At 39.1% G+C, this 23,750-nt stretch overlaps 2 protein-coding genes across 2 annotated transcripts in view; both read right to left on the bottom strand.

Annotated features, from left to right (window-relative positions):
* Positions 1-945, bottom strand: part of LOC124152571 (hemicentin-1-like) — a 30,475-nt gene extending 29,530 nt beyond the window's left edge. The window contains exon 1 of the mRNA XM_048395435.1: positions 810-945. Coding sequence (XP_048251392.1) covers positions 810-828 — 19 coding nt within the window. The 5' untranslated portion in view covers positions 829-945. The remainder of the gene's footprint in view (positions 1-809) is intronic.
* Positions 946-2,972: 2,027 nt separating this feature from the next.
* Positions 2,973-23,750, bottom strand: part of LOC124152590 (mucin-17-like) — a 40,556-nt gene continuing 19,778 nt past the window's right edge. The window contains exons 16-40 of the mRNA XM_046525573.2: positions 22,963-23,098; positions 22,235-22,507; positions 21,766-21,844; positions 21,235-21,298; positions 20,479-20,555; positions 20,280-20,320; positions 19,964-20,059; positions 18,618-18,739; positions 17,986-18,121; positions 17,358-17,630; positions 17,081-17,159; positions 16,076-16,139; positions 15,688-15,764; positions 15,356-15,396; positions 12,316-15,156; positions 12,060-12,181; positions 11,443-11,578; positions 10,342-10,617; positions 10,016-10,094; positions 9,650-9,713; positions 6,207-6,283; positions 5,935-5,987; positions 5,629-5,697; positions 4,833-4,971; positions 2,973-4,318 (exon numbers count right to left, since the gene is read on the bottom strand). Coding sequence (XP_046381529.2) covers positions 4,132-4,318; positions 4,833-4,971; positions 5,629-5,697; positions 5,935-5,987; positions 6,207-6,283; positions 9,650-9,713; positions 10,016-10,094; positions 10,342-10,617; positions 11,443-11,578; positions 12,060-12,181; positions 12,316-15,156; positions 15,356-15,396; positions 15,688-15,764; positions 16,076-16,139; positions 17,081-17,159; positions 17,358-17,630; positions 17,986-18,121; positions 18,618-18,739; positions 19,964-20,059; positions 20,280-20,320; positions 20,479-20,555; positions 21,235-21,298; positions 21,766-21,844; positions 22,235-22,507; positions 22,963-23,098 — 5,601 coding nt within the window. The 3' untranslated portion in view covers positions 2,973-4,131. The remainder of the gene's footprint in view (positions 4,319-4,832; positions 4,972-5,628; positions 5,698-5,934; positions 5,988-6,206; positions 6,284-9,649; positions 9,714-10,015; positions 10,095-10,341; positions 10,618-11,442; positions 11,579-12,059; positions 12,182-12,315; positions 15,157-15,355; positions 15,397-15,687; positions 15,765-16,075; positions 16,140-17,080; positions 17,160-17,357; positions 17,631-17,985; positions 18,122-18,617; positions 18,740-19,963; positions 20,060-20,279; positions 20,321-20,478; positions 20,556-21,234; positions 21,299-21,765; positions 21,845-22,234; positions 22,508-22,962; positions 23,099-23,750) is intronic.

Raw genomic sequence — 23,750 nt, 5'->3', positions numbered from 1 at the left:
GAGAGATATTTCAGGTACAAATTCAGAACTCTTCTACTTTTATCAACGGCAGGCTTTTTACACTTTAATGTATATAAATCTAAAAAATGAACTGATAATACCAATAATGTCGTGGATCAATATCTATCACAGTGAATGACATCCATGTACATTCGTTATGCAGAATAGCACACCGTTGGCGTGTCAGCATCCAGTGCTCTTCTGTTCGAAACCTATATGAACCCTGGTTTTCACCACCCTACTCGTGTTCCTTGGTTCCATATATCCGTTTGTTATTCGTGGTGGTAATGTATTGTATGTTGATTTTGTGTTATTATTTCTCAGGTCTACATCACCTGGAGGATTCCTTCTAAATCAGATTGATTCGCTGGATATAACTGAAATATTGTTCAAATCAGCGTTCACAACATGTCGCTTCTCCAGATGAAAGTCTTCCAACAATTGACGCCACACCATGATATTAATTCACGTGTCCTTTGGCCAAATACCATCCAATGTTCTGATTTCTTGTATTCAGTAAAATACCACAGCACTTGCAATAATAACATTGAACTATCTACACAGTATGAAGCATTTGTACATGTGATTCGGCAAACATATTTATTCTTGTTGAAACATTCACATTTACATTTAGTAGAATACATAAATGTGAAAGAAACTGTTATCGTTTAAAAGTCACTCGGAATTTCGATTATATATAGTAGAATAAATGCTTTTGGTCATATGATGACGTTCTGTCTTACTATCGCTATGATGAAGTCATTACAGCAGGTATAGATGGAGTCTATGAAAGTATTGAAATAACTTACCAGCTACGTGAGTCTGCATCGCTCCCCTGTAGCGTGTAGCTTAAGTGACATAGGTTTCTGTCTGGGCGGGCGCTATATCAAGGGACATACACTGCTGATAACGACGTGCGTCGGGGATATCAATTGAGCTCAATCATTGCACACTAAGATATGACCAAATACGTAATAGTTCGTAAGGGCAAATGTTAAACTGAATAAGTACAATCTATAAGGCACAGTGTCGGTGCATTTGTAAACCACTGAACTCTCGTTATCTCGAACCTCGATCATCCTTATATATATCTCCTTTTTTATCACTGTTTTGTACTTCATGCGAAGTAGCGCCAGATCTATACGTGTGACTGTTTACACTGACAGCTATGCAACAACCATCAGTATCGCGGAATAAAACAGTTCACGAAACAAGAGAGGTGACATGAGCGCATGTATGCTCAACTACCTTTACAGGCACATCAGTCACAATGGTGGTGCGTCGTAATACATTTATATCAAGTACAAGACGTCAATAATATCCGATAATCGTGGCGGGAGAAATTTTCGAAGTCGTTAATGAACCTGTAGTGGTTACATGTGTCAGTCATCATTGATCACTTGGCCGATCATTGAAAGGTAATTATGAAGATGGGACACACAGAAAGCATATTGAGAAGGAGATAGTCTCACTCATATACAACTCGACATTATTACGATTATCTAAGCGTTTCCAACATGTGCACAAAGCACATTATCGTGCTGCTCCGTGTGGGTAATGTAAACGATAGCACAATGTACGCAATTGTAAGGTAAGTATCGCTTTAGTTCATATGATATAGAAAGAAACGGTGTGAGGAGATATCACACGTTACAAAGTGAATCATGAAACTGTTTTAAACGATGTGTTGGTTTCCTCAAAGACTCTTGTGCAAGTGGGATGCGGCTCAGTAGCTTTGCGGTAGGAGCGTTAAAGGGAAACTTAACCTGTTATGCTATTACATTTGCAAATGCGTTCTGCGTTAAATGTCTGTGTATGTTATGATCAGACGAAACTTAAATTCATTAGTGTTTACCAAAACCGTATACCTTTATTTTGAAAAGACGTTTGTATATAATGCTTAATATGTTTAATGTTTCACATATGATCAGAAGGCACTGGTGTCTCAAAGGCGAATATTCTACATTTGTGACTATCATGAATGTGTTTCATCTGGTATAATGTCATATCACTTGAATTAAATAACTTTCCTCGTTTTGTTTGTGTATTAATGGCGAACTACTGTATGTAACATTTGCCACACCAGGTTGTAACCTTGAATACTTTCGAAGGAAGTCCAGGGTTAATAGATCCAAAGTGGTGATAATAGGGATTTATCATCCAAAGCTGGCTTCCACAGGAGATATCGCTTGGTGAGATAAAGCGATATCTACATTGTAGATATCGCTTCGATGAAATTGCATCACAATGTTTTGCAGACAATTGTGACGTCATGGTTACCAAATGACATCATAAATCGTTCTTCTACTGAAGCTTAGCAGTACTTTTTTCAACTTTTATGAACTTGTGTTGATATATTTGATATCAAAAGACACTCGGGTGAGATTCTCTATATACAGTTCAACTTTATAGGAAGCAGTGTTACATTATCTATCCACTCCCTCGCCTTTCACGTTCCTACTTCCTGACATAACATCAACTAGTCCCACCCCAATATGATACTTATATAAATAGTTATCCAATTGTTTTAGCCCTCCATGTCTGGTTTGGATAATTGGCAAGAGTGAAATCCTGAGGCGTGTCTCTAATCAGGCATATTGTCAACTGAGTTCAATATTTTCATCAGTTTCAATGCCCTTACATAATAGTGAATAAAGCTATAGATGCATCGCATATACAGTCACATTTGACACTGTTGTACTACGTGTGGTGTTCATATGACTTGGTTTGAAAGTTCAATTCATTGCTTCTGGGGTTCTTGCTACAGTCAAACAGTTGAACTGATATAGCCTTTTCATATGTTTATTTTATGTCATGTTTGATTTCTCCTCAATCATTTTTTTTATCATTTTGAACCTTTTCTCACCAAATGTTGTCCCTCCAGATGTGAGATAGACCCGCAGTGTGGCAATTCAAGAATATCGTATGAAATACATAATCTTCTTTCCGACAGCAAAATAATGCTCGTGAGATGTATGCGAAGATTCACTGTATTGAAACGTGTTATTTCTACAACTTTGAAAACAGCTTACAGTAACATTCAGTAGTTACACAGAGCAAGCAGATATCTATAACAGACATGTTGGGGTATTAATGATAAGCAGTTTTAAGGTTATCAGGTATGAGGTGATTATTATTTTGAAATACAAAAATAATTAAACTGAAATGTTAATATTGAAGACGCATTAAAAATTAATATGGTAGCCTAGTCGTGTAACGCGCCGAAATTCGCTGTGCAGAATTGTCTTGCTTAGTCGGACCTGGATCCACTGACTTAATTGGGAATCTTTGGTTGCAACACCAACTCACGTTTTTAGGTTTCATCACAGTGATAACCATCTGAGACGTGCGTCGCTTACATTCGAGCTAACATCCATATGAAATTGGCAATCACCATATAACAGAAATACTGTTCAAAGTGGCGTTGACCCCAACATACTTACTCATTATGATCACAAACAAATGAAAAAATGTATCTTATGTTTATATGCTTAAACTTATCTAGTGTGGCATACATTTTCTTGGCCATCTAACCATGACCAAGTTGTACAACATATCTGTGTTTTTTTCATAAAGTTCTTTGATGACAACGTAATTGAGAAGAGTTTGATAATATCTGTAACGGTAAGGGGAATCTCTGTTGTAGGAATAACGCGTGATACATGCCAGGGAATAGTGGTGTCTTTACCGAACTATTATCATTGGAAAAGACTTTTACCCATACTAGAAATCGTATGTTTGAAGCAGCTGTCTGATTAGTGCACGAGTACATGGTACACTGTCATTGTTTCTTTCCTGTCAGCACACACCGAGTGCTACTGAAGTTTCAAAATCAGATCTTAATAAATTGATCAAAGAGATTTTTTTTTTTTCTTACAACGTGTTCATACAAATTTGAAAACGTTTCAGTTAAGGTCGTCGACTATTACATCCTCAGTTTACTATCTCCTCACTGTATATACGAGGGATGTTCCAATATATGCATATACATGTCGTAAGTTATAGGTTTGATGCGATTGTCATACACATTTGCGGTAATGTGCAATTTTGATATTGACATGTCCACGGAAGCAACATACAATAAAACTTGTTGTGTTTAATTGGACTCTGGAATCTGTCATCTGTCCATCACTATATATTCCCTTTGTACAGTGTGTCCTTCTTGGGGATCCCGTCCTTGTTACATCCTGACTCGATGCAGCAGTAGCTGCAGGTGAAGTCTTGGTAGTATGGGTTTCCTGGCACAAGTTTCTCACATTTGTTATCATCCGATGTTAGCTGCCACCACTTCGTCTCACAGTCGTTAACTGAGGCACAGCTGGATATTGTAAAATGAAATAACATGAGTGAATGAACTTTACGCTGTTTTGTGCAACATAACAACAATATCGTTGTTGGGGAAACCATAAATGGGTTTCTCACACGAGTTGTATGTGAAGTGTCTAAGCCGTGACCATCCAGCGTTTATACCACCTGACTATCCCAACGGTTCAGATTAAAGTGAAAGGATTAGCCTTTTCATGTCAATATTTAAATTAATATTTCAATGCATCACGAACTGGGTTTCCCTCAGTGATTATTTACAATCATTGCTGATTTGTTATATATGTTACACGATTGCGTGTCTAATTGTACACGTTGATCACTAAAAGAGACCTTATTATATATTTGGTTTAAGAAATATTGCAAACTCTCGAATTAATAAAATCATTTAATTAAAAGGAAAGAGCAAAGGAAGATGTCCTCAATGCAAGTCGATTACGAGACCAATAATTGAAAGTAGTAAGATATAGGTATGTGCATATATGTGTTAGGAGTAAAGAAATACCGACCTTTTAGTAACTGACTTCCTTCCGTCAGCCTTGGTGTTGATAGTGGTCATGCAGAAGGGTGTCATACTTGGACATTGGGTGTCTGATCCAGGAACCATACCGCAGCGAGGACCAGAACACGTCTCACAGGAGAGAGATGCTGTGAACAGAACATTGAGATGGACCGTTAGTGGAATCTTCTTTTAGATGTTGGAGTGGAGTAAATGACACATTGACATTGATATAGTTTGGGGGTTCATCTCTTAGATCTTGAATTGCAGTACACAGAACATTGACACGCACAGATAGTGGGATCTTCTTTTAAAAGTTGTACAGCAGTAAATGGAACCTTGGCATGGACAGTTTGCATGATCTTGTGGAAAGTTATTGGTATATTCTCTAGTTGTTGCTGTGCTACCGTAAATGGAACATTGACAACGATAGTGAGTTTTAAACATTTGGAAAGTGTATCTCAACATCCGTGCAGCTTCAAAATGATCATTAACATTATGTAATTGTTCTCAAAGATCATTGTTCCATATTGTGTATCCCTTTTTTAATACTTCCGTGACTTCTAATACACATATACATTCATTCTACAAAATCATCACAAAACATACACCCATCAGTGGTCCAATCACTTCCACATTTTGATTGACTTAGTAACAAAATAAATGTGGGTTCACATAATCCATGCCAGTGGAACTTTTCTAAATACATTGTGCAATACATATTGTATACATTTCTGAACATTCCTTGACAACACTGCTGCAACAGTACAAATTCCACCGCGCCTATCCCCATTTACTGGGAATACCTTTAACTATAGTTGCTTTGTCGGGCAGTTGTGACGTTGGTACATCTCGTGTAGTTGGAGCGTCAGCAACTATGAAATGAAAAAGTCATTTATCAATGAATCCCTTCAAACACATATTCTGCATTGCATCCCCGTGAACAGGCTAACAAAATTATGACGGATGAAAATTAATTTTCACATCAATTGTGACGGAAGAGTTTCTATATCATGTAAACAAGTTAGCTTTTACATCATTTACTATTTGACCATACTGTCGTTACTGGAAGGTTTTAGTTACTATTAAGAGAAAGGTTTTCTTTACTCAACTGGACAATACTGCTCCTTTCGTCTCGTTCACAAACTCAGCCTTGCCATCGAGCCTGGAAAAAGTGAATGTCAATATGTCGGTCAAGTTTGTAGAATTCGTCTGTCATGGTCGATAATTCCCAATCTGCTATTTAAGGATCTTTATGTGACACTTAGACTATTTCACAAGCGTGATGTACATTGACTGACGCCTTTCTGATTATACTTCACAAACTCAATACATTCTGTTTACAGAAACTCCGTGCGTATAGATACATACATAGATGCACTACCTTATAAACCACGTGACAGGTCCAGCGTCTTTAGCGAGAACACCAACCCTCCTGGCTGAATCACAAATAGAGTCAGTCTGAAATAAAGATCAAACCCAAATAATCGCTTTACAACAGAACCACTTGACTTGTAAACAAAGTGACGAAAGTTTGCATTATTTTACGAAGTTTCCAGCATGTTCGTAGTTCCCAAACCCCAGCTGAACGAGGAATACTTAGTCATAATATAAAGATACTTATGTTCATTTAGCACATTTAGATGTTGGTGCTTGTGAATGGACTTTGGAATCAGAGATCACGCCATAGAGGGCTGGCTGACTGAAGAGGACATAATGCGACATCATACTTGCCAGGACTACATTTTCTATATTTTCTGTGTTCAGATGAATTGTAATTTATCTGGGAACGAAATACTTTGACGGACCTCTGGAGTTTACTTGGCATGTCCTTTGAATCAATCTGTAAATGTTCTTTGAACAAATAACAAATATAGGAGTTCGATTTTCTTTTCCTTTCGGGCCATCAAGTCTGTAAGAATGCATTTCTTTCTGTCATGATTGTATATGTACACCAGTCTCAGACTGACTGAAGTAAATGTCTTCCCAAACGGATAAACAGAGGTTATCACGCGAGTGTGTTTGGGGGTGGTAAATATACTGTATTAGGAATAAACATTGTATTTAGGGTTTAACCTCTTTATCATATAATGTCATTCTTCATTTCTGTGCTTGTAAATCGCTTTCCATCTCTCACAAACATTACCGAAACATTGCAAGTTTTCCTGGAATGTGCGCATTAATATATGTTACGTCACACGGTAAGTGATTTGTCAGTCGGACAGTGACAGTAGCCAATATAGTTCCAACTGAAATCTGTTTCTTACACAGTAGCAAAACAACATATACGCAGAACAACAATTTCCTGCACAAATTGCGTTAACTTGCCTTTCGCGGCAATCCATCAGTCTGTCCGCTAGAGTAACTGCCTTTGTCAAAGGGAAGCTACTCTAACCCTACTCTAACCCCAGTCACGGCCACGGCCAGACGTTGTTGACAGTCTGTCATGCCATAACGTTAAGAAGTGCAGTCAGATGTATACACAGCGACAAAACGAAACAAGGTAACAATTCGAACATATTTCGGCCAAATCCAACTATTAATATTTATGGAAAAGGTTCCAAGTCGCAGAGGTCTACAAGCACAGATATGGCTACTAATCCCGCTTTGTTTCGCAATTTATATATCCAAAGTTGCCAAAACTTGGAAAATGCCTTAGCTACGTCACAGTGAGACACTGATTTTCAGTATATTAGACTGTTCCTTTGATAATGATAGCAATTATCCCAGTAGTTTCTCCAAATTCCCTATGGTTCCTCGATCGCCGAATGATAGGGGCTACGCCATGTTTGTTTGTAAATTCTGAAAGTAGTCCCTACTTGACCTTTGATATTTGCATCTCTATCCGCATATGACGCCAACAGATATCGTCTTTAGCCGTTGGCTTTATTCGCCGAGAAACCCACCCATTATATGATCAATCGTGATATCCTACTAAATGAATTTCATATGGCAATTGCATGCATTACATTGGGGGAATGGTATCGTAACGTTCTCCAGTCCATGTTAACCTAGCTACATTCACCCATTCCTACATTCACCCATTCCTACATTTACCCATTCCTACATTCACCCATTCCTACATTCACCCATTCCTACATTCACCCATTCCTACATTCTCCCTCACCCTGCCAGGGAGCCAGAGTTTGACGTTCTACTGTTCTATCTACATATTTACAACTTTAGTTTCTACCCCTCCTTTTATCATATTATTACATTTAAAAAAAGCCAATGTTGACCCACATTGTGGTGTTAATGAATGAGTTAACTGTGCCTTATTACGAAATTAGATTAATTGAGTACATTTGGGAGAAATATTGACAAGATGGTTACTCTTAAATGTTAAATGTGCCAAACATATCATGTTGTAATACAAGAGATACATGTTATGCCACCTTTGTCAATTCTGTAATTACATGACAATGGCAGCAACGGTTGTAATGTATACATGTATTCACACGTGATTTGTTATATTTGTGAATTAGAGAAGGAAGCAAACGACGCAAACACGTCATGGTTCATAATATATACTGAAAGGGAAAAGAAACGTCTCCATGGATAGATATATGAGAAACCTTATTTGTTCAAACACTGTAAACATACTTTGAGACATATTAAAAAGATGGGACTTGGCAAAACTGATCATCAAGATTGAAATTAGAGTGTCAAATGTTCTTCAAGCGAAACATAACACTAGTCTCTAAGAAAATGGCATCACAAGTCAGTATCTCGTGTGTCCGCCATGTGCATTGATGACTGCTTTGCAACGTCGATACATGACCAAAACTGATAAACTGCAACGTCGATACATGGAATAGATGAAGGTCATAGGCACTTGAGCCCACACTCTGAGGAACGCCTGACGCATTTCAGATGCAATTGTCGGCCTTGGTCGGACGTCATTCAGCCGGCTTTGAATCTCGTCCCAAAGGTGCTCAGTGGGATTTAAATCGGGACTGAGGGTAGGCCACTGCATGGTTCTGATGCCATTCTGCTGGAGGAAATCTCTTATTGCTCTCGCAGTGTGGGCACGGGCGTTCTCATGCTGAAACTCGTGGTTGCGGCGACGTGTCAAATGAGGTATGGCGTGTGGTCTCAAGACTTAATCAATGTACCGAGCTGCTGTGACACCATTGCCTCGTCGACGCACGATGTCCGCACTGATGTGTCGCTGGTGTGTCCCCATGATCTGTCGAGCAGTTTCCGCAGCAGTAAAAGGGCTGATCGCTGTCTCCAAATCTGACGATCCTGACGTCGGTGGTGACCCTTGGTCTTCTAAAACGTGGTCGGTCATCTGTGGTGTTGGTGGTCTGGTACCTGCCGGGCGGTTTGTCCAGCTTGCAATCGTTCAAGGTCTTGGTATCGCTGATTTCTTGTCAATCTTAACGAATGAATGTTATCCGATCTTGGTGGATTTTTATAGGGCAAGAAATGGGGGAACACATGTACATTTGCACGGAACCCACCTGCATCGGGTTACCATGGCCGTTGCCGTGATGCGTTTGGGCGATCTGTTTTATTATTCTATTTTTTAATTTTTCCGGACAAGGTAATGTTAAATTTAAGAAAAGTTGAGAAAATTACCCAGATATTTTAATGACAACTTTTCATGCAATGTTACTTGAGGTGACGTTTCTTTTACGGTTCAGTATATATTCATTTGGTACAGACAAAAGTACCCGATTCCTGGTGTGTGTTTTCAAAAACTAATTTAAACATACACGGGTGTCGTTCTGACTGCAGGAAAGTGTATGAAACGACACAATCATGGAGTCAGAATAGAACTCAAACAGCTTTGCATTATTACAGTTCGCACGCGTAACTTACAGATGCAAATCTGGTTGGCAGTGATGAACCGTCAGCGCCCACAGTCCCAGGAACACAGATGGCACTGAATATAAACCATCTTGATTATACACAGATACATACATCGGTGCACTAACTGTGTGTGACTCATTCAGTCTTTCAAATGTTGATATGAACACAAGAGGTATATGAAAAAGCAAGAAACATACATTTGGAAGCTGCAGTAGTAAGGTGTATGTTGAAGATAATTTAACAAATTTAATAGAGGTTTTTGGAGAGAGAAGAATCGCCTTTGTCCATCTGGATGTAAAATATACCTTCGTGTCATGCTTATCAATAGCATATTTGATGTATTGTGGACACCAAAGAGGGATTGAAACTACTTACTGAAAAGCCTCTCCAGGTTTCATGCCAATTTCACTAAACTTTTTACTATTGTCGAGTGTCTTGGTAATATTGTCAGCAGCTGAAACAAAGTGCATTGGTGTATTGAATGTCAGACATAATATATCAGCTGCATTCATATATCATTTAAATGTGTGTGTTTTTAGACAGTATGTTGATCATTGATAAACACTTATTAAAGTCATCTTATATGGCACATCGCCTACTTACACCAAAAAGTCATAAATAAGTAATTAGAGTTTGGGGTTCAAATAATAATCATTTGAGAAAACAAACACATCTGTACGTAATATTGTTGTTACACATACCAACCACATACGCCTCATTTGTAGATACACCATTATCAGCGTGGCAGATATATATTCCTTCATATTGTTGAATATTTGTCTTGTTGACGCCTGTCAGGAGCATCTCCCCGTCTCCAAAATCTACAATTGATGGGTCGGTAGACAGGTCCAGTCGTCCGCCGTATTTGCTCCAAGTAAATTTAGGAGGCGGTTGAACTTTAGTTTTACACAACAACTGTGTAACACTGTCAGGCTCCAGGACCACTACTGGCTTCTCCACAGAAATTGTTATCGGCTCTAGAATCAAATGCAAACCAATTTACACGTATCAATATTTCACAATGATATGTAATTAAGCTGCAAGGCATTTGCATGTTTAAATATTCTGATCATGTAGCTGGATGTTCTTGGCAAGAACAAACTTATCCATGACAAAACGCATCAGCCTGACACGCATGTCTGTATACATGTATCTCAATAATTCATGATCATGAGGGGACTCACAGGGGTTACTGTTGACTTCTCAAAAGTAGGTATTTTCGGCGCTTAAATCAAATGAACCAGACATGGCATATTTTCTATGGTGAAAACGTCAGCTATACCCATATACAAAGATTACAATGACGGTTGATCAGGTTATTGGCCTCTGCTAGCTTTCACTATCTGTGGATAATTTCAAAGAAATACAAGTACAACATTCCCGGAAATAACTAACATCGACATTTTTTTACATTGATAACTCAATAACACTCTCAACTATGAAAACAAATAATGTTTATCAACATTTTGATGTCACTTAAAATTATGTAATACACTCATATATGTGTACCCTAAACCAACTATGAGACGTCATTTTCTGACGCAGTAATACAATGGATGATGCCTAGTTCATCAGTGACAATTAAAGCCGACAGGTGAGCAGAATACTACAAAATAATCAACAAAATGGAATGCGTTTTTCAGGTATATATGCACCATGTTGCAAGGCTGAATTACATGTCTATCAAATTGGAAAATATACTTACCATGTAAAGTATTAAGGTGAAGTAAGAAGTCAACAAATCAGATTTCATCACAAAGTCTCATTAAGATTACAAACAACTCTTTAGATTCACGACTTACTGTTTATCTTTACATGTATTGTTCCATTAGCCACACCGACTGAGTTCTCAGCCACACAGGTGTAGTCGCCAGTGTTGTCGTTAGTTACGTACGCAAGGCTTAAGTTGTTTCCATCAGGCTTGGCATTGTAAATATCCTGTTGAAGAAAATTAGATAATCGTTACCATAATAATAAAACACGTAAAACAACGATTGCGATACAAACCTTCATCTCGCTTGTTAATGTTAGGGAAATTGCCTTTAATGATGGTATTCAATATCAGAAAAATAACCCCTAAAACGCAAAAAGGGGTAATAATAAAACAAGTAAAAAGGATTGAAACCTTAAAGAAATATTCCTTCAAGTAACTGAATGTGACTTTCATACATACACCCTGCATACCTGTATGGGAAGAGTTGGATAACTAATAATTCAAAAGTATAACACGTCAAAACAGCACTGGGATGCATACCTTCATCTCGTTTACTAATGTGACAGGAATTGCCTTGATAATGTTATTATTTTGTAGAATAAGATAATTTTACAACAGCAAAGATTGAAAACTAATAGAAATATCCCTTCGAGTCATTGAAAGAGTCTTTTGCCCATCAATTGGACATACATAAACACTGCATACCTGTGTGTTATAGTACCACGTGACACTTGGCTGCGGCACTCCTGTGACATCACATGACAGGATGACGTTTTCCCCGAAAAATGCATTGACGTTCTGACTGGGATTTGAAATGCTTGGTGCAACTGAAGGCAAAGTAACAATACAAATTATATGTCAGCACCATAATAATCGTCCTAAAGGTATTACGTTAAATGTGATGATTCAATTGTGTCATATTGAGTGATGGAATATATGTATTCACTTCTAGACAACTCACCTCTTGGTATTGTTGTAGTGATCGTTGTTCCTTCAGTCGTTGGGGGTTCTTGTTTGTAGGTCCCTGGTATGGCTGAAGACCGACCAGGCAAAAGCAGAGAGGAGGAAGGGGAGATTATGTCTGACAGCAACGCGGATGCTGAGGGTAAATTAGTAATAGCCGTTGATAGGAGGCTGGAAGTGACAGCAGCAGGGAGCGACACCCGGCTGGATGTTGGTGTTGGGAGGAAAGATGTAAAAGAGATTGATCCCGATGGAGATACTGCTGGATGTGAAGATAACATTTGATTCACTGAGCTTTGTGAGGGAAAAAGATAGGCCGCTGACGACACACTAGAAGCAGGAACAGACAATGAGATGGTGGTTGATGAACTGGGCAAGGATTCAGATGCTGACTCTCCTCTCGAGGGGGCATAAGTACTTGCACTTGCCTCTGGTGACGATATCCTGCTGTTAGAAACGGAGGTCATTGCTAATAAAGTTGATGGGGAATTCGACCCCATTCCAGATGATGACACTCCCTTTGAGGAAGCATAAGTACCTGCACTTGCCTCTGGTGACGATATTATGCTAGTAGGAACGGAGGTCATTTCTAATGCTGGTGATGATGAACTTGATGCCATCCCAGAGGATGACACACCCTTTGAGGAAGCAGAAGTAACTACACTTGCCTGTGATAAATATATACTGGAAGGAATAGAGGTAATTGCTGATGTAGGTGATATTGAACTTGGTGCCATCCTAGATGACAACACTCCCCTTGAGGAAGCATAGGTACCCGCACTTACCTCTGATGACGACATCATGCCGGTAGGAACGGAGGTCATTTCTAAAACAAGTGACGTTGAACTTGATGCCATCCCAGATGATGACACACCCTTTGAGGAAGCACTAGTACCTGCGCTTGCCTCTGGTGACGATATTATGCTAGTAGGAACGGAGGTCATTTCTAATGCTGGTGATGATGAACTTGATGCCATCCCAGATGACGACACTCCCCTTGAGGAAGAATAAGAACCAGCACTTGCCTCTGATGAAGATATAATGGTGGAAGGAGGAGGGGTCATGGCTAAATTAGGTGATGGGGAATTCGACCTCATTACAGATGACGACACACCTTTTGAGGAAGCATAAGTACCCGCACTTACCTTTGATGACGATATCATGCCGGTAGGAACGGAGGTCATTTCTAAAACAAGTGACGTTGAACTGGATGCCATCCCAGATGATGACACTCCCCTTGAGGAAACACTAGTACCTGCGCTTGCCTCTGGTGACGATATTATGCTAGTAGGAACGGAGGTCATTTCTAATGCTGGTGATGATGAACTTGATGCCATCCCAGATGACGACACTCCCCTTGAGGAAGCATAGGTACCCGCACTTGCCTCTGATGACGATATCATGCTGGTAGGAACGGAGGTCATGGCTAATGTAGGTGATGGGGAATTCGACCGCATTCCAGATGATGACACACCCTCGGAGGAAGAATAAGAACCTGCACTTGCTTCTGATGGAGATATCATGGTGGAAGGTAGAGAGGTCATTGCTAATGTAGGTGATGGGGAATTCGACCCTAATACAGATGACGGCACACCCTTTGAGGAAGCATAAGTACCCGTACTTACCTCTGATGACGATATCATGCCGGTAGGAACGTAGGTCATTTCTAAAACAAGTGACGATGAACTGGATGCCATCCCAGATGATGACACACCCCGTGAGGAAGCATAAGTACCTGCACTTGCCTCTGATGAAGATATCATGGTGGATGGAAGAGAGGTCATTGCCACGGTTTGTGATGATGAGTATGGCAAAGATTCAGATGACGACATTGATGATGACACGCCCCTTGAAGAAGCATATGCACCTGTACTTGTCTCTGGTGACGATATCATGCGGGTAGGAACGGAGGTCATTTCTAAACCAGGTGATGGGGAATTCGACTCCATTCCAGATGACGACACACCCCTTGAGGAAGCATAGGTACCTGCACTTGCCTTTGATGAAGCCAAAGTAGGTGATAGAGAACTCGACATCATCCCTGATGACGCTCCTTTTGAGGAAGCAGTAGTACCTGCACTGGCCTCTGATGATATAATACTAGAAGGAAGAGAGACCATTGCAACAGTGTCTGATGATGGGTATGGCAAAGTTTCAGATGACAACATCGATGACACAGCCTTTGAGGAAGCATAAGTACCTGGACTGGGCTGTGATGAAGATATCATATTGGATTGAAGAGAGGTCATTGCCAAAGTAGGTGATGGTGAACTCGACGTCATCCAAGATGTCGCGCCTTTTGAGGAAGTAGAAGCACCTGCACTGGCCTCTGATGATATTATACTTGAAGGAAGAGAGGTAATTGCCACAGTTTGGGATGAGGAGAAGGATAACTCTTCAGAGGATGACATGTCCTTTGAGGAAGCATAAGTACCCCCACTTGGCATGGATGGTGATGTAAGGCTAGATGGAAAGGATGTCATTAGCATGGTATGTGATGATGATTCAGGTGCTGTCAGTGATGGCGGCAGAAACAGGCTTTGTGAGGATGACGTTACAGCCTCAGATGAGTGTGACATGATCACGTTGTTTGATGGGGCAAGTAGGGAAGCCAAGGGGACATGTGTAGCATAGGAGGCGGACGTGGCCATTATCGACATCGTATGGCTGAAAGCTGTTATCAAAGATTCTATACTCTGGATATTTGACATGGTGGAGGGTTGCATAGAAAGAGACTGTGACAGCATGGTGGGCAGTGTTGATGTAACTTGCACACTTGAGTTCACAGATGTGGACGGTGTCGTGATTGCCGCAGACGTGTTAACTTGCCCAAGGTCCACTGGAAAAATGAAACTTTGTGTCAGTACTCGAAATTACCATTTAATAATGTTCATAAACATTCAGCAGTTACTCAGAATATTTTGTTTTTGTTCATAGTGTACCGTGATATCGTAAATCGTAAAGTGATCTAAAGAATAAATTTAATGTGTGTTTTAATATTAATTTGAATTTCATATAAAAGTAGCATTCAACATTACCACTGAGAGATCCATTGAGAAACTGCGCCTTGCCGTCAGGCCTAAACATAGCATTTGATATCATTCGTTGATTGAAAACGTTGTGGTAAAACGGATTTGTTATGTATAGCGTAATAATTGGTCGAAAACAGCGAATATGAAATATATATAATCGACTCTTGAATAGAAGTTGAACGGTTGATAGAAAAAAACAGCAATTACATTAATAAAACAAAACAGTAAGCACCATGATTAATTTTCCGCTCAAACATGTAAAGCAACATTTTATTATATTAATCTGGGGATGCACACTAGGTCATGAGATAGATTAAATATAGCAAAGACCTCCATACCGTATAAGCCACGTGACAAGGCCTGGATTTGTGTCAATAATACCCACTTTCCTGGCTGAAGTACATACAACCTCATCCTAAAAGTTAAACAAAGTAAATGTTATTATTCATACAACCATTGCGATGGGTATCATTATTTTTCTATAAAATTACAGCGTGAATACAAATTGTAGGATATATCACAAGGCAGATGCGTATGCTATGAAAGGGGCTTTAATATATATAAATGTTGCCATATCGTGTCCATTGAAATAGAAGAAGCACACAAAAAGAAGTAAACTTCAAATTAGTTGGTACATAATACAGTAGGGATTTTGTGCCAGGGAATAGTTTGTCTTACAGAATGTCCATCAGGAGTCATGCAGGCATTGACAGTGTTTTATCTTACGAGGTTAAACTCGTGGGTAATGGAAGATCCATCTGGTCCCGTGAGGCCTGGTGGACACATTGCACTGAAACAGATAAAAGGAAATGCTAATTGACTCTTCACCTGTATGCTGTATATCATTCAAATTGAATGACACATGAACAATATGATTGTCAGTGTTTTAAATAGTATACACATAAGGTTGTACTTGAGATTCAAGAAAATATTGTCAACTGAAACTTATGTTCAAGTAATGAAAACATTGCGGCGTAAATAAAACACCATTTGTAAGTGCCCAATCACAGATCACAGCACAATCACAGTACATATAATATTCCACGCCAAAACGTTTATCGTTTAATGAATGGCAAACGTGTCAACTAATCGAAATTGTTTTCTCTAAGTAAAGATGCATCTCTATAGTTATATATCACTTAATTGGTCGTTTAGAAATAGGTTCAACTTACCTATTTGACAAAATCACGCCATCAGTGTGCTTGGAAGACAAGCACTACGCATGTGGTTGGAAAATATAATGTTCTCCGTTTGTGTTATCTTGCTAAAAGTTTGGTCAATGAGACGTTTTCGTCAGTGTAATGACAGCATAATCACCCTGGTTTAATTATCAAAATACGAACAGGAGATAAAAACAGCTTCAATATATATGGGGTAGCAACATGGCGGTTACATAATATGTTTTAATGAATGTGTGTCATCCTTGAGCTCGAGGCAAATGTGCTGGATATGCATTCCGAAGACTTGATCAGCAAATGCATTAGGAAAGCCAAAAACTACGAGTTACAAGACGTGTTCCATACTCGTGAAACCCTCGAGCAGTGTGTGGAACTGACAAACCAAGATTCATAATCAGTACGAATCTGGGATACAAACCAAAGACCTGCAAATCTAGGCGCGATGCAATTCCCTACAGCAAATTGCCACACCTTTTCTCGGGTAGTGTGACCAGTAGATACAGACACTTTCGTGAACGAGTCCAGCATCAATGTGTCATTGTTGCCCACTTACTGGAATGCTTTCAATGGTGTGGTGCTGATGTTGTTGAATGGTACGTGTCCATCGACTGGCGTTGTCACATTGATCGCAACTGAACATACAGAAAACAGTCAGAACGACATCATCACATTTACATGTTGCCGTTAACCTGCATCTTATACTCAAATTACATTTATGAACATTTTCAGTGTCCATGTTAATACACGAGGTGGTGCTTTAAATCTTTATATTAATCTGGTACAATAGTTTATTTTCGGGAAGAAACAATGGTTTAACTATTAGTTCTTACCTATCTGATAGGCTGAAGCTGAGGTGTGCCCATTTGTAGCGTTACAGACATAGACACCATCATACTTTAGCAAGTTGGCCTCTGTGATCCCCATGATCAGTATCTCGGCAGGACCCGAGTGAAGATATGACTTATCAGCGCTGATGTCTTCGCCATATTTATTCAAGGTAACGGAAGGTGGAGGAATCCCTTCTCCCACGCATTTCAGCCTAGCAATCCTCATTCCAGGGCTAATGACCACAATGGGAGGCTCCCCTTTCACAGAAACTGGCTCTGAAACATTACATTAAAACCACCGTCAATCGACGTCAATATATCAACTGACTTTATTAATATCACTATTGAATCCATTTTCTATAAGTTGTCAGTCACAATCAATGTCATAACAACTTTTATTAAGCGAACTTCCCACCTTTCAGCAAGCATCATTATAAGAATCATACAGCTGAATAGATGATAGTCTTTGTGGGTGGTTTGATGCTTCCAATAAGTATTGAATTGAGTTACTGATGAAGCTATATATGTTTGCTTTTTCGAGAGCACATGCATTCATGCATTCATGTGTCATACATTGACATCCGATGGCCTGATTGCTTTTACCCCCATGTAGAAATAGTAAGTCAGGCACCTGTGACATGCACATGGACAATGGCCTCTTTTATCCCTTGTGAGTTGTTTGCGACGCATTTGTATATTCCTTCGTTTTGCTTCACAATGGACGATATCGCCAGTGTTGATTCCTTGGGATGGGCATTTGGGCTCACCTGTAGATAAGGGAATTATTATGACGTTCACTGTTTTATACATATGAGAGGTCAATCATAAGGATATATATCTTCACTATTCTGGCGAAAGTATTTCGAGTATTTCAAATTATATCATTCTTTCACGCACGTTATTTTCCTCTCATATCTCGTGCATACATCTTTATAAATTAAGAGGGTGAGTGAGTGAGTGAGTTAAGATTTAACGTCACATCGGCAGTATTCCAGCCATATCGTAAATTAAGAGGGAGGATATTGGCTGCATTTCATTACGGTATACCATTCGGCAATATACCATACATTCAGTCGAGGTAGTGTTTTCAAGGATGTTGCTTCATTGTGTATGCAAAGACAAAGCTGATGTTTAGAAGGGTATGGATGAAGATTGACTGTCGGGGTTTACGAGTGACACTGCATTTGTATTGTGTCATAAATTCACCATTAGTCACATCCAATGATTAGGCAGACACAGAATATATTTTGTATTTGATCCTACCGATTTATCATATTCCCAGGTGACGGATGGGGTCGGGTTTCCGCTCACGTTACAGAACAGAAGAACCGTTTCTCCAAGGATGGCGTTCACAGTCTGGTTTGTGTTTGATATATCAGGGGCAACTAAAGAAGAAAAGATCATGCCTGCATTCTATGCCACATTGTCTCGTCTTACTGATGTAGATATGAATCAACTGGCACAGTAGTTCTAGATTATAGGATGTTTGTATCAATGTAATGATTGTATTTTGCAAATGTAATACTGAAATCTGAACCGCAGATGCTGTGTAAACAGCGCACCTTTTCAATGTACCTGTGCTGCATTAATATCTTATGAAATTCTGATTTTGTCTGGAATTCTATATTTAATCAGACATCAAGGAAACATAAGGAGAATGACAACCAAGGAATCCACAAGGGCACATCAGTTAGTGCCATAGTACTAAATATACAGAATAGGATGAGCGATATGATTGCTATAAAAAAATAAAAAATATGCACAAGAAATGTTCTCCTCGTATGCAAGATGAATGACGCGATTATTAGGGCAACGTATGTCAACGCCAAGGTCGTCTGCGAACCACGGTATACGGCATGCATACTACAAAATACATGCGTTGCATAAAAAATTCACAATGACAAATGCAGAATATGCTGAGGAATCAGCAAACAATGGAGAAACAAATGACAATACGTTTTTCATAGCGGTCATTTGTTTTATCAAGACGGATCTATGTGAGCACAATAGAAACACTGATTGGACCGTATACTGAAATTATCCCAAGGGTATAAGAAATTGAGAAACGCATTATAACTCGAAAAACGAGGTTATTTGAGAGTCTTTGATATTCAGTGTTCCAAATCGTCACAGTACTTAAAACGTCATGATACATGCAGCAATGACTGAGAAAGGGGCAAACATGACATTTGTTTGCTGCTCTGGCGGTAATTTTCTAAATCGGATCTGAATTCTATGAGAGTGAGTGAGTGAGTTTGGGTTAAAGCCGCTTTTTTTGCAGTTTTACAGTTATATCGCGGCGTGTCAGCTTAAATTGGGAGGAAAGCCCGAAGTGATGCAGGTTTCAGACGTTAACCACGTCGGTGAAACCCACGAGGTGCTGACAAACCTGGAAACATAATCGGGGCGAACCCGGATTCGAACACACAATCATAGGTGTCTGCACAGCGAATCGCATAAAGAGGCCTTTGATGGAGGTGACATCGAACATGTAAAAGTTAACAATGGAAGGACCGATATACGTTCAGACCACGACAACGCACCCCATCAGATGCTCACTTGACTTATGTCAGGAGAGCTGAACACTTAGAAGCATGATGAGGACATACTGAGGGGTAGAGAAGAAGTTGCTGTTGAAGACGCTAGGGAAGATGCGATTGTTGACGTCAGAGGGATTGAAGTGGTACTTAATTGTTTAAGGTCCACTGAAAATCAAACAGAAATTAACGTTTCATATAATTACACACTATGGAATCACATGGTAATATGGAAAGTTAACAATTCCTTATTTATATTTTTATTACCAGGTCAGGAGGATTTATAATAATTTCGTCTTTGATCATGTTGTACTTTAAGGTTATTCCTCTCTATATCACTTGTTTATGAAACACGTTTGACGTTGTAAATTTTATTGTAGAGACTTACCCGTCATGGAGCCATTTAAGAACAGTGCTTTGCCATTAGGTCTAAACATAAGAATTCGATTAGTAGAAAGCTGTTCAACTTCCATAATCTAATCTACTGTATATGTGTTTTATTTGTTATCATCATAGTTGTTGGCAAACAAGCAACATTATGATCAATATGTTTATGCTACACAAAATGCACAGAAAAAGCAGCATACCTGATAAGCCACGTGACCGAGCCAGCATCTGTATCAATAAGACCAACTTTCCTTGCTGAAGTACATACTGGCTCACCCTATACCAACATATAAGAAGAGAGTCATTTTTTAAATAGCACATGTACGATAGAACAAATTTGTTCTTTAAATTAAAAACAAATTGCACTTTTTTACAATTCAAGTGTTAAAATGATTGATTTATCCAAAATGAATGTGGAACAATATTCCATAATTAACCGGTAAACGTTGGGCAGATCAGTTCCATGTATGCTGGTGCGTGTGTAATATTCCTGTTCCATCTCTGTTAATGTTATGTTTGTTTATGTCTATGCAATATTACAGTTTTTGAAAAGATTGTAATATTGGCTCGACACATATAAAGATTGTGTCCATACTTTGCCTTTCCGGACATTATTGAAGAATCATGTATGTATATTTTAAATTAATTAAATCAATTCGAAGACATTCTCTGATCATGAACTCTATTGCTTCGTTGTCATATTAGAGTTCGAGCTACAAATTGGCAAAACCGTTACCAGTCGTGATCGTCAGTGTTACAACAAAGGCACTCATGATTGGTAGCTTCTGGATTTGACACCCAGAATCACAATGGTAAATGGTCTTCATCTGTAGCGTTCCCGGGGATTGTCGCTCACATGTCAAGTTGTGGAACGTTATTCTAAACTTCTTCCCCAAGTTACCACAACTTACAGAGTTAAGAGATTTTGCGTATTAAGAGTCAAATCAACATTTTACCAGATCAAACTCAGTGGTGATGGGAGATGAATCCGGCTGTGTGCTTCCAGGTGGACAAAGGGCACTGAAATCGACAAATAATATTTTTTTCACAAGAATAAATACACATTTAACAATATGGAGTTATCAAATAATCAAGGTTTGAGGGCCATTGGTTGCATCCAGTAGGCGTGCAAAAAAACTATGGTCTTGGGTTCGAATCCCGATTCGCCCTGATTTTGTTTCTGGGTATGTCAGCACCATAACCGTGCTAGTGGGCATCAACGATCTGCGTTACTTCGGGCTTCCCTCCCATATCAAGCTGACCCGTCGTAACAAAACTGAAATACATTTCAAGGCAGAGTTAAACTCACTCATCATGTTATGCCTAAACAAATCATGAACAAATGTTACTGACCAATCACCCTTCTTGGACTTCACATAATGTAGTACTGCATAAATGGATTGGAACATAAAGGTTTAGTGTGTTGAGATATGTCTACACACAATCTAGATGAACTGAGCGATGGAATCACACAGTTTTTTACGTACTGAAATGCTTTCAATGGCGTGGTGCTGATATTATTAAATGGAACATTTTCTGCTAGCATCCTCGTTACATTGCCAGCAACTGAAACATCAACGTTATTATTATTTAAACTTAAGTCATATTCGGTTGATTGGTTATTTTACGCCGCAGTCAACACTATTCTGGTTACATAATGGCGGTCAGTAAGTAATCAAATCTGATCACAATCCGTGATGACAAGTAATTTAGTACGTTTGGGACGAATTCTCAAGCTGGTGTACAAAAACATATTCATTGCGCTGGATAAACTTAATTATTGAAGTGGCTCATATTTTGTGTTATCGAAAAGTTCAATTGGCTCGAAGGAAAACATGGCATATGATACAATAGTTTATTGACTGGAAGAAACACTTGTTTAACAATCGTCCAATCAACTCCGCTTTTGGCAGAGATTTCTAATAACTGCCGAGGAGTTTTATCGCATTTATTTACCAATCTGATAGGCTGAAGCTGACGTGTGCCCATTTGTAGCATTACAGACATAGACACCATCATACTTCAGCACGTTGGCCTCTGTGATCCCCATGATCAGTATCTCGGCAGGACGAAGGTGTGCATACGACTTATCAGCGGTGATGTCTTCGCCATATTTACTCAAGGTAACGGAAGGTGGAGGAATCCCTTCTCCCACGCATTTCAGCCTAACAATCCTCATTCCAGGGTTGATGACGACAATGGGAGGCTCCCCTTTCACAGTAACTGGCTCTGTTGTGAAACATATAACTTGAACCATAAATTGAAATCGTATTTAACCAAATCAATATTAACATGCATCATAGATAAAATACCCATCGACATAGGAAGCACAGTGGGTAATCTGTTCCGATAGATATGTTTAAATTTCTTGCAGTTTATGATTATTAAGTCACTGGAATAACTCACTGAGGTCAACCCACTACACCTGATGAAGGCGTCATAAGTAGCTAAGAATAGAAGACGTTGCCATCCATAAAAAGTGTCACGTATTCATGTAATTCCAACTTCTAATGCCTTTCAAAGACTTTATTAAGATATGATCATTAAACATGTTAAATAAGATAAATAAAAAATACAATTAACCAACGTGTGAACCAATATTAATTGCAGTTGCCACATGTGTACATATGTGATGCACTAAGTATATACATGACTAGAAACAAAACAAAAATGTCCTATGACACCTATAACATGCAGATGGACAATGCCCTCCTTGGATCCAAGAGTGTTGTTAGCGACACATCTGTATATTCCCTCGTTTTTCTCGTTTGCGGACGATATCGCCAACGTTGATCCCTTCGGGTGGGCATTTGGGTTCCCCTGTTGAGATGTGAAATAGGATGACTTATATAATTTTAATTTTGCTTTCAACTGAACATGTACGTGTGACAATAAGATACACCTTCAAGTATACAAAGACAAACTTTTGTTTCTTGTTCAGTTGTTTACATACGTAAAGAACGCCACAAACATGTTCCTGCTCCATATCGGTTGGCTGTATATAACCTAAACATATTAGTTATCCATATAAAAAGAATCCATATTTTGGTGACATGATGACAATCAATTATATATTAATACAGCTTCATCAAATATGTACTTTGAAATTTGACTGGTCTGTTGGTAGAAATGTAACGCTTTAAAATTTGACGATTACGCCGGTTGTGTCACAACAGATGCTATAAATGCAAGTATCTGCTGCGCAATTATTACAATACCACCAATGGGAGCATGATTTACGCAAGTTTGAGTTGAACCTTATGCCAGGATTGGTCATGTGATATCACAGTGGTTATATCCCTTTCAGTATCATCAGTATCCAGGTGGAAGTTGGGAATAGATAACTTCAAGCAATCTTTGAATCACGCCTAAATTGAGAACCATGTTCTGTTCATATCAGCTCAGAAATATACTTCATCACATTTGCAGTGTCACGGTCATCAAGTGACCCTACATCCAGTCCAAAAGGGAA

The sequence above is a fragment of the Haliotis rufescens genome, unplaced genomic scaffold (assembly GCF_023055435.1).
Source record: "Haliotis rufescens isolate VD_foot unplaced genomic scaffold, xgHalRufe1.0.p SCAF_14, whole genome shotgun sequence".
NCBI classification, from domain to species: Eukaryota; Metazoa; Mollusca; class Gastropoda; order Lepetellida; family Haliotidae; genus Haliotis; species Haliotis rufescens.
Note: the sequence above shows the minus strand (reverse complement) of the source record. Positions and strands in the feature narration are given on the sequence as shown.